We start from the raw sequence: 24,182 nt of genomic DNA, 5'->3' as shown, positions 1-24,182 counted from the left end.
CGATCTCTCCACCTAACTATCAATATAGTAACCTTGAACGTTCAATATCAAAGAATAGTAATGAATAAATCTATCTCTACAACTTATTCATTACTTGAAAATCTGTTTTATGTCTAAACTCGAGTAATCTCTCTCGACAACTACTCAAATCTGGTTTTCAAAGTAAAGCAAAAACAGTTCCAATACATCAACAATCTTTATCTCATATATAAATCAAAGTGAATACATAGATAGATGAGAATAGCTACTACCTCCAATCTTGACAAAAGGAGTTTAGCTCCTCATCACCATTGTTACAAAACAGAAGGATTTTGCAGAAAAACTCTGGTTTTTTTCCATTACCAAAGCTCTACAGCACAATGTATCAATGTCTGGAATAATCCATCAATACCCTAGGTTAAACTATTTTGTCTCTACCAAAAAGGTTGGCATTTCCCTAATTGGACATTGTCATCAGCAGCAGAAAAGCACTTCCCAGGCAGACATCAAAATGGCAATTACTTTTTCTGCACAGCAGCACATTTGACCCTTGGTCAGCTTGCTGGATTCGCAGCCTTCGCGGCGCGAAGGAAGTTCGCGGCGCGAACTGTTGCTTCTCCAGCTTCCTTGTTTGGCAAGCTTCCTCCAAATTGTAATGTTGAACCCAAAGTCCTGCTTATCCAACAATTCTACAAAACTAACAAAAATTGTGAAATAACTATTCAAAACAAAATAAATTAAACCTAATTGCATTTGTACAAAATAGTGAGAATAAAAGTGTGTAATTACATCAAAACTTGGCAAAAGGGACCAATAAAATGGTATAAAAAGTAGTACTAATTGGTCCCTAACAACTCTCCCCAACTTAGCATTTTGTTTGTCCCTAAACAAAAGTTTCCACCCTTACAACCAAAGTCATGACACAAAAGATTTAAACAAGCATTAATCAAGGACCTTCAAATGGTTCAAAAGTGTTTGGCCTCTTCTCAATTCACCTATCTCAATTCTAGACAAACATGAATAAGGGAAACGGTAAAGTGCAAAAATCATTCCAAGGAATTCAAAGCCATACATGTCAAAATTGAATCAAACTTACACACACACATCATGATAATGATGAATAACATAGAGGGTTATTTTCACTCATCCAAGCAATTAAATCAACAACAACCCAAATCATGCGGTTATCACAACAAGTACCAAATTATGTGAAAAATGAGAATCAAGAGGTCTTTCAAAGGTTGTAATGTGGCTTAGGTTACAAGAAAGGCTAAAATTAAGAGAATTCAACCAAATTGCCTATCCTAAGGGAGCATTCCCAAAGACTCAACTCTACACAATTTCCTTTTCCTTGGTCCCTATCTTTTTCTTTTCAAATCCATACAACCATGAGCATTTTTTTTTTTTTTTTTTTTTTTTTTATGCTCTATGGTTTCAAGGGTGATTTCTTTTTCTTGTTTCTTTTCATATTCTTACCCTTCCATAGAGACTCACTTTTCCAAGCTCCTAATCAACTCTACACTTTACTCTCCCCAACTTTAGATTCCACAACCAAATTTATTCAATAATGCTCCCTACTTAAACATAAGCAAAAGGCAAAATTTTTGCAAACAACTCGGTTTGAGGTTTCTACTGATGCGAAAGAAATTAGGATTCATTTATTCCACAATTTTCAATTGATTTTACAATGATCAATCAAATGAATCCTAACAAGCTCAAAGGGGGTTAACTAAGGATTACTCCTCACAAGGTTCGTTGATTTAAGCTTTTTGGTCAAGTGGTTTTTCTCACAAAAATTGCCTCTATCATTTTCAAAGATTTCACACAACATTAGATTGATGCATGATTTAGCATGATAAGAATGAGTCAAAATAATGCTCGGTTTCCCGCTTTTTTTAGTGCACAATGGAAAGTTTCCTCACAAATGGTTAAGTCCTATTTTGATTCAAAACTGACATATACTTCAATGAATTTATGAAATGGAATTTGCACACAACATCAACCTACTCATGTTAAGTCTAAAAAGCGATAAAGTGTACCTTGAAATGCCGACACTAATTCTTATCATCACCACTCGAAGTATCCTATGCTTCTTTCTTTGCGAACAACTCTTGGTTGCTTTAGGCTTGACTTAAGCGTAAGAACAATTAACTAGAACTGTTGGTAAACCAATTTGATTAAAAACACACTTAAATTTCACAAAGTACTCATGCAATTAAAAAATACTAAAGAAAAATTAAAGTGCTAAGATAAAGTCACGGTGAACTAGAGCCACCAAAAAGTACATTACAAAATTCCCAAAACAAAAACAGAATTAGTCAAAAGAAATTCAAACAAACAATTCTCTTCAAAACTCCACAAATTCAATCCTCTTCCTCTTCATCACCACCTACACCTCCGAGAACATCTTCCATCTCCTCATTTGGGTCAGCACTACCTCCTGCACCCCCCATAAAATTTGGCCTGCCCACAGGCCAATTAGCATAAGCTGCATAGTCAGCTTGCGATGGAAAAGTGCGGGCCTCTGGTGCCAGAAACGTGTTCTGGAACTGCTGCTGCATGGCATCAAAAAGAAAGGATTGAGACCTCCTGGAAGCCTCAAAGTTCTCACAGCAGTAGTTGGCGAAAGCCATCTGATCAAAACCTGGGGTACTCTGAGGTTGAGGCTGAGAACGAGACCTGGCTCGGGCTCGAGAGGAAGAAGTACCAGATGCATCAGTCTTCTCATTCGGGCTCTGCAGAAACCTGTTCAAATAAGCATCACTGATCACACTGGTGATCGAGAAGTGCACTTCCTCAGGGATGCGGACATTTGCCTTACGGCACAGTCCCATGATGAGTCCTGGATAAGCTAGCACACCAGCTTTGCCCCCGAAATTTGTTCCGCTTAACACAATCTTTCTCATCTCGCATGAAATCAGGGCCGCGACATCCACCGTCTTCCCTATCATTATGCAGTACAAAAGAAAACCGACATCCAAGGGAATTGTGGTGGTGTGGCTTCTTGGTCTGATATTGGTTAACAGTAGCACCAAAAAGGCCCTAGCATCCAAATTAAAATTTTCTCTCTTCCACAATTTCGGATGCCCTTGATCGTTCACTTCAAATGATTTTCCACGGAGACATAGGGTGGCATTGACTTCTTCCAGATTCCACCTGTTGGCTACCTCCATGACACTGTACTCACAGCTCTCGCCCTCTCCAAGAGTTAAGGGGTGGCCTAGATAGGAATTAATATCATCCCTTCCAAATGAAACAATCTTCCCCCTTACTCTGGACTGGTAAATGAAGGTCGTACCTTCCTCACGATGCATCGCATTCGCGTAGAATTCTCGGACAAGGTCGTAGTTGATTGCGGCTTCCGGCTCACATAACTTCATCCATTTTCTTTGTTCGAAAGCCTCAACCACTCTGTGATACACCCCAGTTGGAGCCAGGCGGATAAACCGTTCAGGTAGAATGGTTCTCTTAACAAGGCTTTCAAAGCGGGCTTCGTGTTCTTCACTGATGAATCGTCGGATAGCACGGGCCTGAGGAGGTGCTGTGGTCTTAGTTCTCTTAGACATCTGCAATCAAAACCAGCACAACCACAAAAAACAAATGACAGCATTAGTCAAAAAGCAAAAAGAAAATGGTTGCTGGAATTCACAGTTCGCGGCGCGAACCCTGCGATTTCAGGAAATCCCCAATTGCTTCCTAGGGTTTCACCAAAGAGGGATTTAACATACCCAACCAGTCAAAATGCACAACCCTAACCTAATCCTATTCTAATTCACACAAGCATAGCAATTCCAAACAGTATTCACAGAAAAATACGATCTCTAACCAACTCTAAATTGAAAAACCCCAAAAAGGGATTGGAAAAGAGGAAATGAAGATTACATACCTTTAGAATCTCTACACTTGTAAAAAGAAGAAGATTGGAAGAGTGAAACACTGAAAAACGTTGAGAAATGGTGGAATTTGGGGGTTGGGGTGAAAGCGCGGCAAAAGGGTTTGAAATGAGGAAGTTTGAAATGAAACTGAATTGACCTAAACAGTATTTAAATGAATTCTGTCACGCAAAGTTCGCGGCGCGAACAGGGGGTCGCGGCGCGAACTGCATAAAACAGAACCAATTAAATTTTTTCATTCAGTTCGCGGCGCGAACAGGGGGTCGCGGCGCGAACTGCAAAAAACAGAAAGCACTCAAATTTATTCAATCAGTTCGCGGCGCGAACAGGAGGTCGCGGCGCGAACTGCAAAAAACAGAACTTCAAAAATTTTAAAACTTCAATCAGAGCTAAGAATCACACAACAGAGAAATTTAAAATGCACACAAACAACGTTGGGTTGCCTCCCAACCAGCGCTTTGTTTAACGTCGTTAAGAGCTCGACGGTACCTCAATTAGCTTGATCCAGATAAGGAAAGAACACACACATCACGGTTTATGTCACCGCTATGATAGACTTTCAGTCTTTGACCATTGACAGTCCAACTTTCTTGCGACTTTGGATCCTCTATCACAATGGCTCCATAATTCCGTACTTCCTTGATCACAAATGGTCCAGACCATTTAGACTTCAATTTACCCGGAAACAACTTCAACCTTGAATTAAAAAGCAATACCATCTGGCCAACATGAAACTCTTTGGGGCGGACCTTCCCATCATGGTATGCTTTTGTCTTCTCCTTGTACAGCTTATTAGAATGGTATGCATTGTTCCTTAGTTCCTCCAACTCATGGAGTTGACCTTTCCTTCTCTCTCCAGCTAGAGTGGAGTCGAAGTTCAAGAACTTAAGAGCCCATAATGCTCTATGTTCCATTTCAACTGGAAGATGACAAGTCTTCCCATACACCAGTTGAAACGGAGTCAGCCCAATAGGTGCTTTGTAAGCAGTGCGATATGCCCACAAAGCCTCATCAAGTTTTAAAGACCAATCCTTTCTTGAGTTCGAAACTGTTTTCTCAAGTATCCGTTTGATTTCCCGGTTTGAAACCTCAGTTTGACCGTTCGCTTGTGGGTGGTAAGGAGTGGTCACCTTATGCCTTACACCATAATGTTGTAGAACTTTTTCTAAGGGTGTATTGTAGAAGTGTGAGCCTCCATCACTCACCAACACTCGAGGCACACCAAAACGTGAGAATATGTTCTTCTTTAAAAATTTGATCACGGTTTTGGCATCGGCCTTGGGTGAGGCAATTGCTTCCACCCACTTCGAAACATAATCGACAGCTACTAAAATGTACTCATTAGAGAAAGAAGAGGGGAATGGGCCAACGAAATCAATACCCCAACAGTCAAAAACTTCTACTTCTAGCATGTTGGTTAGAGGCATTTCATCCCGTTTTCCTATTCCGCCACTCCGTTGACATGCATCACAACTCTTCGCATGTTCGTGCGCATCTTTGAATAAAGATGGCCAATAAAAACCCGATTGGAGTACTTTAGTGGCTGTTCTCAAACCACTATAGTGACCTCCATACGGAGAGTTGTGACAGTGCCACAGAATGTCTCTTGATTCCTCTATTGTTACACACCTTCTCAAATATTGTCTGCCCCTACTTTAAAAAGGTAAGGGTCATCCCAGACATAATATTTTGCATCAGCTAAGAATTTCCTTCTTTGATTGCAAGTGAGGTCTTCCGGTGTTAAACCAGTTGCTTTGTAGTTAGCAAAATCAGCAAACCAAGGCCTCACTTGAATCGCATAGAGTTTTTCATCTGGAAATTCTTCTCTCACCTCTTCTTCTTTGTTTGTAATTTCTACATTGACCAATCGAGACAAATGATCTGCTACCAAGTTCTCGGAACCTTTTTTATCCCGTATCTCTAGATCAAACTCTTGTAATAAAAGGATCCAACGAATAAGCCTTTGTTTGAATCCGGCTTGGTAAGCAGATATTTTATTGCAGAATGGTCAGTGTAGATTACAACTCTTGAACCAATCAAATAAGCTCTAAATTTTTCCAATGCATATACTATGGCTAGCAATTCTTTTTCAGTTGTTGCGTAATTAACTTGGGCGTCATTCAACACCTTACTAGCATAGTGTATGGCATGGAAAACTTTATCGCTTCTTTGTCCTAACACCGCACCCACTGCATAATCGCTAGCATCACACATGAGTTCAAAGTCAAGGTTCCAGTTTGGTGCTACGATTATTGGTGCGGTGATCAACTTTTGTTTCAAATCTAAGAAGGCTTTAAGACATGACTCATCAAAAAGAAAAGGCGTACCTTTGTTGAGTAAATTACTCAATGGCTTTGCGATCTTTGAGAAGTCTTGTATGAATCTCCGGTAGAAACCGGCATGTCCTAGAAAGCTTCTTATTCCTTTAATGTTGGTTGGAGGTGGTAGCTTTTCAATAATTTCCACCTTGGCCTTGTCCACCTCTAGCCCTTCAGAAGAAATCTTGTGACCAAGCACTATACCTTCAGTGACCATAAAATTGCATTTTTCCCAGTTGAGCACTAGGTTGGTCTCCACGCATCTCTCTAGAACTACATCAAGTTGCTTCAAGCACATTTCAAAAGATGATCCATAAACAGAAAAATCGTCCATGAACACCTCGATGCATTCTTCTATCAGGTCTAAAAAGATAGCTTGCATACACCGTTGAAATGTGGCCGGTGCGTTACATAATCCAAAAGGCATTCTTCGGTAAGCAAAGATGCCGAAGGGACATGTAAAAGCTGTTTTCTCATGGTCTGCCGGATTTACTGAAATTTGATTATACCCCGAATATCCGTCCAAGAAACAGTAGAAGTTTTTGCCGGCGAGCCGCTCCAACATTTGATCCATGAAAGGTAGTGGGAAATGATCTTTCCTTGTGGCTTGGTTCAACCTTCTATAGTCGATGCACATCCTCCACCCTGTCACTGTTCTCGTCGGAATCAACTCGTTTTTATCGTTTTTAATCACCGTCATTCCGCCTTTCTTGGGTACCACCTGTACCGGACTCACCCAAGCACTATCAGATATGGGATAAATCATTCCTGCTTCTAAAAGTTTGACAACTTCTTTACGAACCACCTCTTTCATTGATGGATTCAAACGCCTCTGAGGCTGCGCAACTGGTTTGAAGTTTTCCTCCATCATTATCTTATGCATGCAATATGCTGGACTAATACCCTTCAAATCGGATAAAACCCATCCTATCGCACCTTGGTTCTTTTTCAAAACTTGAATCAACTTATCTTCCTCTTGCGTGGACAATGTGTTGCTTATAATCACCGGCTTGGTACACTCCTCTCCAAGAAACACATACTTCAAATGTGACGGAAGCATCTTCAATTCTAACTTTTGCTCTTCAGTTTCCTTCTTTGCATCCAAATCTTCCACTAATTCTTCTTGATAGGCCAACTCACCACAAGATTCTAACTCGTGCAACATCGCTTCAATCTCTCGTTCCTCATTGTCAGTCAACACATTGTATGCTCCGATTAGGGATCTTTCCAAAGGATTAGAAATATGGATTTGATTCACGACCTCCACTACTTCCTCTTCGCTTGCATCAATTCGAAAAGAATCATGCTTGTCAGTTGGATGTTTCATTGCTTCGAAAAGGTTAAAGGTCACCTCTTCGTCTTGAACTCTAACCTTCATTAACCCATCATCTATGTCGATCATCATCCGAGCGGTCTTCATAAAAGGTCTTCCAAGGATTAGGGGTACATCGCGGTCCTCATCCATCTCTACTATTACAAAATCCACAGGAAATAAAAATTTGTCCACTTTTACGAGCATGTCTTGGGCAATTCCGTATGGTGAGGTTGTAGACTTGTCTGCTAGTTGTAAGGTCATTCTTGTTGATTTAATCTCCACATTTCCCAATCGTTTGACAATGGAAAGGGGAATTAAATTTATACTAGAGCCCAAATCTATCAAACCATTCCCAACGTATGTGCTTCCAATGGTTACCGGTAGAACAACCCGTCCCGGGTCGGACTCCTTCCGAGGTAAAGTCTTCTGGATGATTGCGCTACACCGTGCATCAAGAATGATGGTCTCATCTTCCACATGTCGCCTTTTCTTGGTAAGAATGTCTTTCATAAATTTAGCATATCGTGGCATTTGTTCTAGTGCATCAGAAAATGGAATGTTGATTTGGAGTTGCTTGAAGATGTCCATGAATCGTGCATAGTGCCTAGCATTGTCTTTCCTTGATGGAGCATGTGGGTAGGGTAGATGTTGAGTTGGGATGACATTCACTCCCTTCTCAGATTTCTTCTTTTTCTTCGATTCAGCATCTTTTTTCTCTTCACAATCAGTCTGTACAGCAGTGGGCAGAACCTGCTCTTTTCGCGGCGCGAAGGTGGTTCGCGGCGCGAACTGAGCATTTCCAGAATCATTTTTCCTCTCACCAACTATATCTATTTCTTCCAGAATCCCATCAGTGGTGTTCTCTTCTACAATTTCTTCACCTTTTTCACTTACCAACGCTTTACCGCTCCTTGTGACAACTGCTTTGCAATGCTCCTTTGGATTTGGTTGAGTGTTAGCAGAAAAAGAAGGCCCTGCATTTTGTTCCGACAGCTGCTTCGCGAGTTGGCCTACTTGATTTTCCAGATTTTTAATTGCCGCCTCGTTACTTTTCTGATTTGCCATAGAAGCTTGCATGAATTGTTGAAGAGTGTCTTCTAGCTTGGAATTTCCTCCTTGCGACTGCTGACCTTGAGAATTTGGTTGTTGGTAAGGGCTTTGCTGTTGATAATTCTGGTTGTTGAACCTTGACGGTTGGTACCCTTGATTGTTTCTCGGTTGATAGCCTTGATTGTTAGGCTGTTGTCTTTGATATCCCTGGTTTTGGTTGTTCACATAACTGACTTCTTCTTGGGGTGGGGGACAAAAACCAGTAGGATGATCCCCTTGACACAACTCACAACATGCTACTTGATGCTGAACTTGAAAACCTTGAATCTCTTTTATTTGCTGTGGAAGCTTGGCCATTTGTTGAGTAAGAAGCTCCACTTGCTGAGAGAGTAGCTTATTCTGTGCAAGGATGGCATCATTGGTATTCAACTCTAAAACTCCGGGCTTACGTTGTGAAGGGCTACGATCATGTTGACCTTGATGATCATTACGGGCCATCCGTTCAATAATGACTTTAGCTTCCTCCGCAGTTTTTGATATAAGCGAACCACCCGCAGTGGCGTCCAGAAGTGTCTTATGGGTTGATTGGAGACCATTCAAAAAGATGTGGATTTGAGTAAGCTCATCAAAACCATGTCCCTTACACTTCCTCAACATTGATTTGAATCTCTCCCAAGCTTCATTTAGAGATTCGTTTCCTCCTTGAGTAAATACAGCTATAGCCGTCTTGGCTTCCATGAATCGGGATTGAGGGAAGTATCTTTCTAAGAACTTTTCTTCTAATAGATTCCAATCCGTCATCACTCTTGATTCTTGATCAAGGTACCACTCCTTTGCTTTTCCCACTAATGAGTGTGGGAACATCCTCTTGAATAACGTCTCTTCACCCGCCTCGTCTATTCCCGTAGAACCCGCAATCTCATAGAATTTGATGAGATGGGTATACGGATCTTCGTGATCCATTCCGGTGAATGGAGTTGCATAGAGAAGTTGGAGGATTCCGGTCTTCATCTCCGTATTTCTTCCTCCACGGGCAAATTGAGCATTCCTTCTTGGACTATTAGCGGACATTTCAGTACGATTATCCTCCGCCATGTTTCCTTCACAAGCTTCTACAACCACTTCTTCGATTGGAACAAGTGCGGAAGTAGATGCTTCTTCTCTCCGGTTCCTCTCTTCGGCTAGTTTCCTTCTTCTTCGTGTTTTGCTATTGAGCTTCCGAAGTGTTCTTTCAATTTCAGGATCGAATTGAAGTTGCTCCTCGGTTACTTTTCCTCGCATGCACTAGAATCTACAAAACTAACAAACCAAGTGAAACAAAAGAGGGATAACAATAAAAGTAACAAAACTTAAAAACAAAGAATTATTGCAATGCTTGTAATATCGACACCAATCCCCGGCAACGGCGCCAATTTGTTGAAAGAGTATATCTTTGGCAAATATTTTTGTATCGTATCCACAGAGATTGGGTAATATTACCGCCGTTCTATAATTCAAATGTTATAAGTTTAGAAAGTAACAGGTTGTTTTGTTTGGAAAAATATCTTGTTAATAAATGTTAACAAAAACTATTAAGTGGTTTTAGACAAATATAAAAGCTTGGCAAGATTGGAGTTCACTATTTCAAATATCTATGATTCCCTATGTTAAATAATTAGATTCAAGATTATTGATGATGTTCAAATATCCCCTCAAAGTCATTTATGTCTAAATGATATCGTGATAGTTACTATATTGATCCTTAGACGATCTCTCCACCTAACTATCAATATAGTAACCTTGAACGTTCAATATCAAAGAATAGTAATGAATAAATCTATCTCTACAACTTATTCATTACTTGAAAATCTGTTTTATGTCTAAACTCGAGTAATCTCTCTCGACAACTACTCAAATCTGGTTTTCAAAGTAAAGCAAAAACAGTTCCAATACATCAACAATCTTTATCTCATATATAAATCAAAGTGAATACATAGATAGATGAGAATAGCTACTACCTCCAATCTTGACAAAAGGAGTTTAGCTCCTCATCACCATTGTTACAAAACAGAAGGATTTTGCAGAAAAACTCTGGTTTTTTCCATTACCAAAGCTCTACAGCACAATGTATCAATGTCTGGAATAATCCATCAATACCCTAGGTTAAACTATTTTGTCTCTACCAAAAAGGTTGGCATTTCCCTAATTGGACATTGTCATCAGCAGCAGAAAAGCACTTCCCAGGCAGACATCAAAATGGCAATTACTTTTTCTGCACAGCAACACATTTGACCCTTGGTCAGCTTGCTGGATTCGCAGCCTTCGCGGCGCGAAGGAAGTTCGCGGCGCGAACTGTTGCTTCTCCAGCTTCCTTGTTTGGCAAGCTTCCTCCAAATTGTAATGTTGAACCCAAAGTCCTGCTTATCCAACAATTCTACAAAACTAACAAAAATTGTGAAATAACTATTCAAAACAAAATAAATTAAACCTAATTGCATTTGTACAAAATAGTGAGAATAAAAGTGTGTAATTACATCAAAACTTGGCAAAAGGGACCAATAAAATGGTATAAAAAGTAGTACTAATTGGTCCCTAACACATTACTCAAAGCATCCATCACTTCCATATTTCATAATAGGTTAGTACATATATGTTTGAATATATGATTTAATGCAAGAGGCTTAAGAAGTTAGATCATCTGAGCCATAAACATAACCTCAAGAGTCTGAGGTGTAAGAGGCTAAGGAAAGTAACCCAAACTGGGGCTTCCTAAGGTGTATGCGCCTATAGGGAAGGATACTTGGGAAGAGATATATCCAGGAGGCCCATATGACATATATGTATTGTTGTATTACAAGGAACATGTGATCAAAGATACTTGAGAGGGAGATGTATGATATATTTCTCAATGATTTTTATATTCAATTATTGTTTTATTCCTATTTTATGTTGTCTCTCTAATTTATTTAATTATTCTTCTAGACCAGTAATGACCCCTTAAAATGTATAAACAATACGAAGAAGGCCATCACTATGTATAATCCCTAAGAGGATTGATTATGTAACAACCCGTGTAAAATATATCTAGAATAATATCATACAAGTGTTATTATTTGGTACTGATACAACACAAGAGTCGAGAGGCATCATTTACATACTTGACCAAAATAAAAGATAAAACCTATGGTACAAGACATGGAAAGTTCCTAAATAAAAATCTAAGATCTATGTACAATATCTACCATTATACAAAATCCACAGCGGAAGATCACATCATCACAACAACGTCGAAACATCATCAAAACGATCCTCTTAATCTTACCTACAAAAACACCAGAAAATTAACAACATTTATGGGGTGAGATAATAATATGAGTATGGGTCCACTCGGCTCGACAAGGTTACTACCTGATTTCTAACTCAAGTATTCACCTTCTGTTACTTGTGTATCACTCATACAATGTAACTATCACTTAAGCAACTGAGGGATACTCACAGTGTGTGGAAACATGTCACTTGAGTTTTCATAACTCAATAAATCACTATTTGGATTCAGGAAACATCAATCCCCGAACGGACCTACGTCTAAGCCAGGATCAGTTCACACATGCTCGTATGATTCGACTGTCGTGGTGGATATCGGGTCCTCTATGAGGCTTAATCCTCAGTTCAAGTGACCGTCACTCGTATGGGACTCTAACCAACTTTAAGTATCTTTCACCGTATGGGACTCTAACACACTTAGGTGTCCACCTTTCCTCCATGTTCGCCATGGTTACGACTCAAACCCAATTGAGGCACAGATTTTATGTCATAACAAAATAATAAAAATCCAACATGGTTTGTTGGGGAATAAAGGTGTCATCGACTATTCTATACAAAACCATCGATACAACATTTTATTTAATGTATCGTTCTTTTATAGGGTGCTATGTGAGTGTATTTATAGTTATATAACAACAAAAGCAAAGTTGAAAAAATACGGTAAAAATAACAAATATTTATTTAAAGTTGTTTATGTGTTGGAAAATATTAGTTAATGTGTAAGATCAAAAGATGTATGACAAGATAAGTGGCTTGTGAGATAATATATATAAATTCAATCTACCATCATCACATATATCAACATTGATAAACTCATGACTTATAATAATAACATGAAGTTCTTAATTCTCTTTAGCCTCACTTTTATATTCAGAAATGTACTTTCAAATGTCAATCCTCTTCCCTATGAAGCTATATTTAATTTTGGTGATTCAATAAGCGACACAGGAAATGAAGCAACTCTTCACCCACCTATGCCTATCAATAGTCCTTATGGATCAACGTATTTTAAACATCCCTCAGGACGTTTGTCAAATGGACGCTTGATTATAGATTTCATAGGTAAATTTATTATTTTTTAGTTTTATTTGTATATACTTTTAACCTTGGAGGGTAAAAGTATATTTCTGAATATAAAAGTGAGGCTAAAGAGAATTAAGATATATTCCTTTATATTGTGTTATTAGTATTTTATTAGATATATTCCCTGATACTCACTTTATTTTGTAGCTCAAGCATATGGATTGCCATTTTTGCCAGCCTATAAAAATCTCATTGAAGGCCAAGATATCACGAAAGGAGTGAACTTTGCATTTGCTGGTGCCACTGCACTTGATTTTAATTATTTCAATAAAAGTATGGTTGCTCTACCTGGAACTAATAACTCATTGAGTGTTCAACTTAAGATGTTTAAGAGACTCAAGCCTTCACTATGTAAAAACAAAAAAGGTATTGTCACATCTTCTTTTGCATATACATTTAATGTAATTTTCAAAATATTTTTTTTAATCAAAGAGTTAACAATATTTGTTATTTTTATGATACAGATTGTCGTAACTACTTTAAGAAATCATTATTTTTAGTCGGAGAAATTGGTGGAAATGATATTTTCTCTCATATTACACCAAAATTTTCAAACTTCAGAAATCTTATCCCCTTAGTGGTTAATAAAATTATAGAAACAACCATAGTAAGTTATAATAAATTTATGTATTTTAATAACTACTTCAATATAAGTTATAATAATGTAGTAACTATTTTTTTTCTTTCCATGTGATAGTCATTAATCAAAGAGGGAGCTGTAGAGATAGTTATTCCAGGGAACTTTCCAGTGGGGTGTAGTGCCTCCCTTTTGGCAGTGGTGAATACTAATAATACAAAAAACTACGATGAATTTGGATGCTTTAAGGCATTTAATACTGTCATACAATATTTTAATGACAATCTAATCTATTCTATAACTACATTAAGAGAGACTTACCCTGATGTCAAGATAATATACTTTGACTATTATAATAATGCCAAACGTTTGTATGAAGAACCACAAAAATATGGTGGGTAGTTTTTTATATTTAATATTTAACTTATTATACATATAGCAATAATGATTTTTAATTAAGTTGTTCATTTATATATTAATAATTGTTTTTCTGCAAAATTTTATTTATATATACATGTACAATATTTAAATAAAGTACAAGTTTTTATGTAGGTTTTGATAAGGATGAGACATTCAAGGCATGTTGTGGAGGCGGTGGGCCACATAATTTTGATCCAAGAATGGGGTGTGGAAGTCCTAATACAACTGTTTGCTCTGACCCTTCTAAAAATATAAACTGGGATGGAGTTCATTTTACAAAAGTAGCATATAAACTATTAGCAAAAGGATTAGTTGAAGGACCTTTTGCATATCCCTCACTTAAACCAGCTCCTTTTCAAATAGCCTAAAAGCATTCAAGATAGTGTCGTCAGGAGAATTAAGAAATATGTATATCACAATTTATGTAGCTCTCGACGGGATTAGTTATATATTCAATAAACATTAATGTCATTCTTTTTAAAATTTAACTCATAAATGCTATTGGTATAAATTGTTTTTATACAATCAGCCAATTATAAATACTAAATAATTGTCTATTGAATTATCTTTAAAGTTATATTTATGAATAATTTTGATATACAAATAGTATAAAACTTTTTTTATTATCAATATATATATATATATATATATATATATATATATATATATATATATATATATATATATATATATATATATATATATATATATATATATATATATATATATATATCTTTTATTTAGCACTATTCATAAAAAGAAAAGGGCTTCTCTCGTTCGTGATTCTAAAATATACCTAAAAATTAGTTCAAAATGAACTATTAATAAAATCTATAAATATTGCATTGTTTCCTGTTTTATTTATATTATAAATTAGATCATTTCATAATAATAATTTAAATGACATATTTGAACCAATTTTATTTTTTCATGTTAGAATTTCTAACCTCAACGAAATATGTTATAGAAAATCGACATTGATTATATGTATATTATATTGAGTTTTTCTGTTTTCACCATGAAACATCTGACATAATAAAAATGTCCTTTGAATTTTAGAGTATGAATCTTGTTTTGTTAGCAATTCTAGTCTGTGAAACACATCAAATTCAAAATTGAATCAATTGATACTGAACATTACTCAAAGCATCCATCACTTCCATATTTCATAATAGGTTAGTACATATATGTTTGAATATATGATTTAACGCAAGAGGCTTAAGAAGTTAGATCATCTGAGCCATAAACATAACCTCAAGAGTCTGAGGTGTAAGAGGCTAAGGAAAGTAACCCAAACTGGGGCTTCCTAAGGTGTATGCGCCTATACGGAAGGATACATGGGAAGAGATATATCCAGGAGGCCCATATGACATATATGTATTGTTGTATTACAAGGAACATGTGATCAAAGATACTTGAGAGGGAGATGTATGATATATTTCTCAATGATTTTTATATTCAATTATTGTTTTATTCCTATTTTATGTTGTCTCTCTAATTTATTTAATTATTCTTCTAGACCAGTAATGACCCCTTAAAATGTATAAACAATAGGAAGAAGGCCATCACTATGAATAATCCCTAAGAGGATTGGTTATGTAACAACCCGTGTAATATATATCTAGAATAATATCATACAAGTGTTATTATTTGGTACTGATACAACACAAGAGTCGAGAGGCATCATTTACATACTTGACCAAAATAAAAGATACAACCTATGGTACAAGACATGGAAAGTTCCAAAATAAAAATCTAAGATCTATGTACAATATCTACCATTATACAAAATCCACAGCGGAAGATCACATCATCACAACAATGTCGAAACATCATCAAAACGATCCTCTTAATCTTACCTACAAAAACACCAAAAAAATAACAACATTTATGGGGTGAGATAATAATATCAGTGAGTTCCCCTATCCTATGGGTCCACTCGGCTCGACAGGGTTACTACCTGATTTCTAACTCAAGTATTCATCTTCTGTTACTTGTGTATCACTCATACAATGTAACTATCACTTAAGCAACTGAGGGATACTCACAGTGTGTGGAAACATGTCACTTGAGTTTTCATAACTCAATAAATCACTATTTGGATTCAGGAAACATCAATCCCCGAACAGACCTACGTCTAAGCCAGGATCAGTTCACACATGCTCGTATGATTCGACTGTCGTGGTGGATATCGGGTCCTCTATGAGGCTTAATCCTCAGTTCAAGTGACCGTCACTCGTATGGGACTCTAACCCACTTGGACTCTAACACACTTAGGTGTCCACCCTTCCTCCATGTTCGCCATGGTTACGGCTCAAACCCAATTGAGGCACAAATTTTATGTCATAACAAAATAATAAAAATCCAACATGGTTTGTTGGGGAATAAAGGTGTCATCGACTATTCTATACAAAACCATGATTACAACATTTTATTTAATGTATCGTTCTTTTTATAGGGTGCTATGTGAGTGTATTTATAGTTATATAACAACAAAAGCAAAGTTGAAAAAATACTGTAAAAATAACAAATATGTATTTAATGTTGTTTATGTGTTGGAAAATATTAGTTAATGTGTAAGATCAAAAGATGTATGACAAGATAAGTGGCTTGCGAGATAATATATATAAATTCAATCTACCATCATCACATATATCAACATTGATAAACTCATGACTTATAATAATAACATGAAGTGCTTAATTCTCTTTAGCCTCACTTTTATATTCAGAAATGTACTTTCAAATGTCAATCCTCTTCCCTATGAAGCTATATTTAATTTTGGTGATTCAATAAGCGACACAGGAAATGAAGCAACTCTTCACCCACCTATGCCTATCAATAGTCCTTATGGATCAACGTATTTTAAACATCCCTCAGGACGTTTGTCAAATGGACGCTTGATTATAGATTTCATAGGTAAATTTATTATTTTTTAGTTTTATTTGTATATACTTTTAACCTTGGAGGGTAAAAGTATATTTCTGAATATAAAAGTGAGGCTAAAGAGAATTAAGATATATTCCTTTATATTGTGTTATTAGTATTTTATTAGATATCTTCCCTGATACTCACTTTATTTTGTAGCTCAAGCATATGGGTTGCCATTTTTGCCAGCCTATAAAAATCTCATTGAAGGCCAAGATATCACGAAAGAAGTGAACTTTGCATTTGCTGGTGTCACTGCACTTGATTTTAATTATTTCAATAAAAGTATGGTTGCTCTACCTGGAACTAATAACTCATTGAGTGTTCAACTTAAGATGTTTAAGAGACTCAAGCCTTCACTATGTAAAAACAAAAAAGGTATTGTCACATCTTCTTTTGCATATACATTTAATGTAATTTTCAAAATATTTTTTTTAATCAAAGAGTTAACAATATTTGTTATTTTTATGATACAGATTGTCGTAACTACTTTAAGAAATCATTATTTTTAGTCGGAGAAATTAGTGGAAATGATATTTTCTCTCATATTACACCAAAATTTTCAAACTTCAGAAATCTTATTCCCTTAGTGGTTAATAAAATTACAGAAACAACCATAGTAAGTTATAATAAATTTATGTATTTTAATAACTACTTCAATATAAGTTATAATAATGTAGTAACTATTTTTTTTCTTTCCATGTGATAGTCATTAATCAAAGAGGGAGCTGTAGAGATAGTTATTCCAGGGAACTTTCCAGTGGGGTGTAGTGCCTCCCTTTTGGCAGTGGTGAATACTAATAATACAAAAAAACTACGATGAACTTAGATGCTTTAAGGCATTTAATACTGTCATACAATATTTTAATGACAATCTAATCTATTCTATAACTACATTAAGAGAGACTTACCCTGATGTCAAGATAATATACTTTGACTATTATAATAATGCCAAACGTTTGTATGAAGAACCGCAAAAATATGGTGGGTAGTTTTTTTTATTTAATATTTAACTTATTATACATATAGCAATAATGATTATTAATTAAGTTGTTCATTTATATATTAATAATTGTTTTTCTGCAAAATTTTATTTATATATACATGTACAATATTTAAATAAAGTACAAGTTTTTATGTAGGTTTTGATAAGGATGAGACATTCAAGACATGTTGTGGAGGCGGTGGGCCACATAATTTTGATCCAAAAATGGGGTGTGGAAGTCCTAATACAACTGTTTGCTCTGACCCTTCTAAAAATATAAACTGGGATGGAGTTCATTTTACAGAAGTAGCATATAAACTATTAGCAAAAGGATTAGGGTAAGGACCTTTTGCATATCCCTCACTTAAACCAGCTCCTTTTCAAATAGCCTAAAAGCATTCAAGATAGTGTCGTCAGGAGACTTAAGAAATATGTATATCACAATTTATGTAGCTCTCGACGGGATTAGTTATATATTCAATAAACATTAATGTCATTCTTTTTAAAATTTAACTCATAAATGCTATTGGTATAAATTGTTTTTATACAATCAGCCAATTATAAATACTAAATAATTGTATATTGATTTATATTTAAAGTTACATTTATCAATAATTTTGATATACAATTAATATAAAACTTTTTTTATTATCAATATATATATATATATCTTTTATTTAGCACTAATCATAAAAAGAAAAGGGCTTCTCTTGTTCGTGATTCTAAAATATACCTAAAAAATAGTTCAAAATGAACTATTAATAAAATCTATAAATATTGCATTGTTTCCTGTTTTATTTATATTATAAATTAGATCATTTCATAATAATAATTTAAATGACATATTTGAACCAATTTTATTTTTTCATGTTAGAATTTCTAACCTCAACGAAATATGTTATAGAAAATCGACATTGATTATATGTATATTATATTGAGTTTTTCTGTTTTCACCATGAAACATCTGACATAATAAAAATGTCCTTTGAATTTTAGAGTATGAATCTTGTTTTGTTAGCAATTCTAGTCTGTGAAACACATCAAATTCAAAATTGAATCAATTGATACTGAACATTACTCAAAGCATCCATCACTTCCATATTTCATAATAGGTTAGTACATATATGTTTGAATATATGATTTAATGCAAGAGGCTTAAGACGTTAGATCATCTGAGCCATAAACATAACCTCAAGAGTTTGAGGTGTAAGAGGCTAAGGAAAGTAACCCAAACTGGGGCTTCCTAAGGTGTATGCGCCTATACGGAAGGATACTTGGGAAGAGATATATCCAGGAGGCCCATATGACATATATGTATTGTTATATTACAAGGAACATGTGATCAAAGATACTTGAGAGGGAGATGTATGATACATTTCTCAATGATTTTTATATTCAATTATTGTTTTATTCCTATTTTATGTTGTCTCTCTAATTTATTTAATTATTCTTCTAGACGAGTAATGACCCCTTAAAATGTATAAACAATAGGAAGAAGGCCATCATTATGAATAATCCCTAAGAGGATTGATTATGTAACAACCCGTGTAATATATATCTAGAATTATATCATACAAGTGTTACTATTTGGTACTGATACCACACAAGAGTCGAGAGGCATCATTTACATACTTGACCAAAATAAAATATACAACCTATGGTACAAGACATGGAAAGTTCCTAAATAAAAATCTAAGATCTATGTACAATATCTACCATTATACAAAATCCACAGCGGAATATCACATCATCACAACAACGTCGAAACATCTTCAAAAGGATCCTCTTAATCGTAGCTACAAAAATACCTAAAAAATAACAACATTTATGGGGTGAGATAATAATATCAGTGAGTTCCCCTATCCTATGGGTCCACTCAGCTCGACAGGGTTACTACCTGATTTCTAACTCAAGTATTCATACAATGGAGCTATGACTTAAGCAACTGAGGGATACTCACAGTGTGTGGAAACATGTCACTTGGGTTTTCATAACTCAATAAATCATTATTTGGATTCAGGAAACATCAATCCCCGAACGGACCTACGTCTAAGCCAGGATCAGTTCACACATGCTCGTATGATTCGACTTTCGTGGTGGATATCGGGTCCTCTATGAGGCTTAATCCTCAGTTCAAGTGACCGTCACTCGTATGGGACTCTATCCCACTTTAAGTATCTTTCACCGTATGAGACTCTAACACACTTAGGTGTCCACCTTTCCTCCATGTTCGTCATGGTTTCGGCTCAAACCCAATTGAGGCACAAGTTTTATGTCATAACAAAATAATAAAAATCCAACATGGTTTGTTGGGGAATAAATGTGTCATCGACTATATATTCTATACAAAAACATCGATACAACATTTTATTTAATGTATCGTTCTTTTTATAGGGTGCTATGTGAGTGTATTTATAGTTATATAACAACAAAAGCAAAGGTGAAAAAATACGGTAAAAATAACAAATATGTATTTAAAGTTGTTTATGTGTATTAAAATATTAGTTAATGTGTAAGATCAAAAGATGTATGACAAGATAAGTGGCTTGTGAGATAATATATATAAATTCAATCTACCATCATCACATATATCAACATTGATAAACTCATGACTTATAATAATAATATGAAGATCTTAATTCTCTTTAGCCTCACTTTTATATTCAGAAATGTACTTTCAAATGTCAATCCTCTTCCCTATGAAGCTATATTTAATTTTGGTGATTCAATAAGCGACACAGGAAATGAAGCAACTCTTCACCCACCTATGCCTATCAATAGTCCTTATGGATCAACGTATTTTAAACATCCCTCAGGACGTTTGTCAAATGGACGCTTGATTATAGATTTCATAGGTAAGTTTATTATTTTTTAGTTTTATTTGTATATACTTTTAACCTTGGAAGGTAAAAGTATATTTCTGAATATAAAAGTGAGGCTAAAGAGAATTAAGATATATTCCTTTATATTGTGTTATTAGTATTTTATTAGATATATTCCCTGATACTCACTTTATTTTGTAGCTCAAGCATACGGATTGCCATTTTTGCCAGCCTATAAAAATCTATTGAAGGCCAAGATATCACGAAAGAAGTGAACTTTGCATTTGCTGGTGCCACTGCACTTGATTTTAATTATTTCAATAAAAGTATGGTTGCTCTACATGGAACTAATAACTCATTGAGTGTTCAACTTAAGATGTTTAAGAGACTCAAGCCTTCACTATGTAAAAACAAAAAAGGTATTGTCACATCTTCTTTTGCATATACATTTAATGTAATTTTCAAAATATTTTTTTTAATCAAAGAGTTAACAATATTTGTTATTTTTATGATACAGATTGTCGTAACTACTTTAAGAAATCATTATTTTTAGTCGGAGAAATTGGTGGAAATGATATTTTCTCTCATATTACACCAAAATTTTCAAACTTCAGAAATCTTATTCCCTTAGTGGTTAATAAAATTACAGAAACAACCATAGTAAGTTATATAAAATTTATGTATTTTAATAACTACTTCAATATAAGTTATAATAATGTAGTAACTATTTTTTTTCTTTCCATGTGATAGTCATTAATCAAAGAGGGAGTTGTAGAGATAGTTATTCCAGGGAACTTTCCAGTGGGGTGTAGTGCCTCCCCTTTGGCAGTGGTGAATACTAATAATACAAAAAACTACGATGAATTTGGATGCTTTAAGGCATTTAATACTGTCATACAATATTTTAATGACAATCTAATCTATTCTATAACTACATTAAGAGAGACTTACCCTGATGTCAAGATAAAATACTTTGACTATTATAATAATGCCAAACGTTTGTATGAAGAACCGCAAAAATATGGTGGGTAGTTTTTTTTTTAATATTTAACTTATTATACATATAACAATAATGATTGTTAATTAAGTTGTTCATTTATATATTAATAATTGTTTTTCTGCAAAATTTTATTTATATATACATGTACAATATTTAAATCAAGTACAAGTTTTTATGTAGGTTTTGATAAGGATGAGACATTCAAGCCATGTTGTGGAGGCGGTGAGCCACATAATTTTGATCCAAGAATGGGGTGTGGAAGTCCTAATACAACTGTTTGCTCTGACCCTTCTAAAAATATAAACTGGGATGGAGTTCATTTTACAGAAGTAGCATATAAACTATTAGCAAAAGGATTAGTTGAAGGACCTTTTGCGTATCCCTCACTTAAACCAGCTCCTTTTCAAATAGCCTAAAAGCATTCAAGATAGTGTCATCAGGAGAATTAAGAAATATGTATATCACAATTTATGTAGCTCTCGACGGGATTAGTTATATATTCAATAAACAATAATGTCATTCTTTTTAAAATTTAACTCATAAATGCTATTGGTATAAATTGTGTAGATGTTTGATTGGCTGCATTGTATGGTAAAATACTAGCTGGATTCTAATGCCTTGACTGATGTCATGACATGCTGTGAAGGTGTTTGTGTGACTGCATTGTAGGTTAGAATATCTAGTTGTACTCTGATGTCTTGACTGATGTCATGACACACTTGAGTAGTTTACTGCAGGATTAGCTAATACAGGATTCATTGAATGTCAAATTGGATGTTATGACATTCATCCCTGTCAGCAGATACTGAGGAATAGAACAGTTTGTGTTCTGTTAGAACTCAGTATTTATTTTCAGTCTGGTGATCAAGGAAATACCAGATCTGGCATAAGGCCTACTGTCTGAATGTCAAACTGGATGTTATGACATTCATCATTGACAGCATATACTGAACAATAGACAGAGTGGTGTTCTGCTACACTTCAGTATGTTTATCAGTCTGTTCTTCAAGAGGATAACAGAACTGACTTAAGGCTAAATGTGTAAATGTCAAATTGGATGCTTTGACATTTATTAATGTAAGTTGTTACTGTAGAATGGACAAATTGGTCCTGTACAGTTCAGCAAATTTGTACAGTCTGTTTTCAGGAAAAACAGACTTAGCATATGGACCTTGATGTCAAGCTGAATGTTGTGACATTCATTCCTGACAGCATATGCTATATTGTAGGTTGTTTAGTTTTTCTGTTTCAGCATTTTTCTCAGGCTAAAATCCAGGAAACCAACAACCAAGCCACAATTAAGGAACCTAACAAATAGCCTATTTGTTAGCACACTAATATGTGGAAATCAGTTAGAATCCTATGTGGCATTATTTGTGGAGGTCTTGAGATATTTTAGGAACTAAATATGGAGATATTTTAGGAACTAAGAGATTGAAGACCTTGATTGTAGCAGAAACTTTCTGCTGATTTTGTAACAGCAAAGAACAAGTTTACTGCGATTTCTGAAGGCCCAAATCCAGTTGGGTGATTAGGTTATAAATAGCATATTGTAACCTAGTCTTTGTAAGCCTCTTAGAATGAAAATTTAGGGGTGTGTGTGAGGTAAACCTCCCAATCTGTGGGAAGGTTACCATGTGTTTCTCAGTGTTCAAAGCTGAGAGTATTTGTAACTCAAAGCCTGTAGGCAAGAGTGATTATGTTCTTGAACGAAGCTGTGAAGCAAGTTCAAGTTGTTTAGCATTACATTGGAATTGTAGTGATAGGAATGGAAACTGAAGGTTTCTATCTAGGAGTTCCTAGGTATAGAATGCATTGGGTAGGGATTAAGTGAAGAGTTGTAAACGTGGGAGTTTAACTCTGAATTAATACTGCTGATAGTGGATCTTCTTCCTGGCTTGGTATGCCCCCAGATGTAGGTGATGTTGCACCGAACTGGGTTAGCAATTACCTGTGTTTTTACCTTATGTTCGTTATAATTCTGTCTGTTATAAAATAAGGTAAACCTGTAATGCTGTAACAGGTGATGTTCAAATCAATGTTGAGGCATCATGCTGATAACTGTGCAGGCTCAATAGAAGTAAGTGCTATGTTTGATCTCTGCTGTGTCTTTGTACCAGATGGACAGAACTGGGTGTTCTTCCATTCTATGGTGATATAGTAGCAGATGTCGTGACATCTGTGAATGTGTGCATATCAGTACTAGGTTTTAATTTGTATAACTGTCTTGCTGTATTAGTAACAATGTTAGATCAAATGTCATTACTTGGAGTAGAACATCTAAACTCTGACTACACCAGAATTTCAAATGGTATCAGAGCAGGCATCCTGTTCTGTTTCTGGATGAGATCCATGGGTGATACTTTCTAGTATCTTGCAAGGAGTTATGTTAGTACTGATGGTGGAACCGTTGGAAGGTTCTGTGATTCCCCTGAATGGTCCCTTGAAGTAGGTGGATGGACTGTTCATGACTGGAATGGTGTGTACCTGTCTCTGGAGGTTGGCAATT

The 24,182-nt window shown here is 35.5% G+C and overlaps 1 protein-coding gene and 2 pseudogenes across 1 annotated transcript; all 3 read left to right on the top strand.

Annotated features, from left to right (window-relative positions):
• The first annotated feature begins 12,673 nt into the window (after positions 1–12,673).
• Positions 12,674–14,306, top strand: LOC127115380 (GDSL esterase/lipase At5g45910). Its single transcript, XM_051046943.1, has 5 exons — positions 12,674–12,920; positions 13,089–13,307; positions 13,406–13,548; positions 13,639–13,912; positions 14,071–14,306. Exons 1-5 carry the CDS (start codon positions 12,674–12,676, stop codon positions 14,304–14,306), a joined length of 1,119 nt encoding a protein of 372 aa, XP_050902900.1.
• Positions 14,307–16,610: 2,304 nt separating this feature from the next.
• On the top strand, positions 16,611–18,244 carry LOC127115379 (GDSL esterase/lipase At5g45910-like; annotated as a pseudogene).
• Positions 18,245–20,459: 2,215 nt separating this feature from the next.
• Positions 20,460–22,089, top strand: LOC127115378 (GDSL esterase/lipase At5g45910-like; annotated as a pseudogene).
• The last annotated feature ends 2,093 nt before the right edge of the window (positions 22,090–24,182 follow it).

Source organism: Lathyrus oleraceus, chromosome 1 (assembly GCF_024323335.1).
Source record: "Lathyrus oleraceus cultivar Zhongwan6 chromosome 1, CAAS_Psat_ZW6_1.0, whole genome shotgun sequence".
NCBI classification, from domain to species: Eukaryota; Viridiplantae; Streptophyta; class Magnoliopsida; order Fabales; family Fabaceae; genus Lathyrus; species Lathyrus oleraceus.
This window is presented reverse-complemented; position numbering and strand designations above follow the sequence as displayed.

Bases quoted from the DNA above. Each gene is read 5' to 3' on its own strand.
- LOC127115380 (XM_051046943.1), top strand. From the start codon at position 12,674: ATGACTTATAATAATAACATGAAGTTCTTAATTCTCTTTAGCCTCACT. The intron at 13,549-13,638 runs GTAAGTTATAAT...TCCATGTGATAG, and splicing joins AAATTATAGAAACAACCATA to TCATTAATCAAAGAGGGAGC. The intron at 13,913-14,070 runs GTGGGTAGTTTT...GTTTTTATGTAG, and splicing joins TGAAGAACCACAAAAATATG to GTTTTGATAAGGATGAGACA.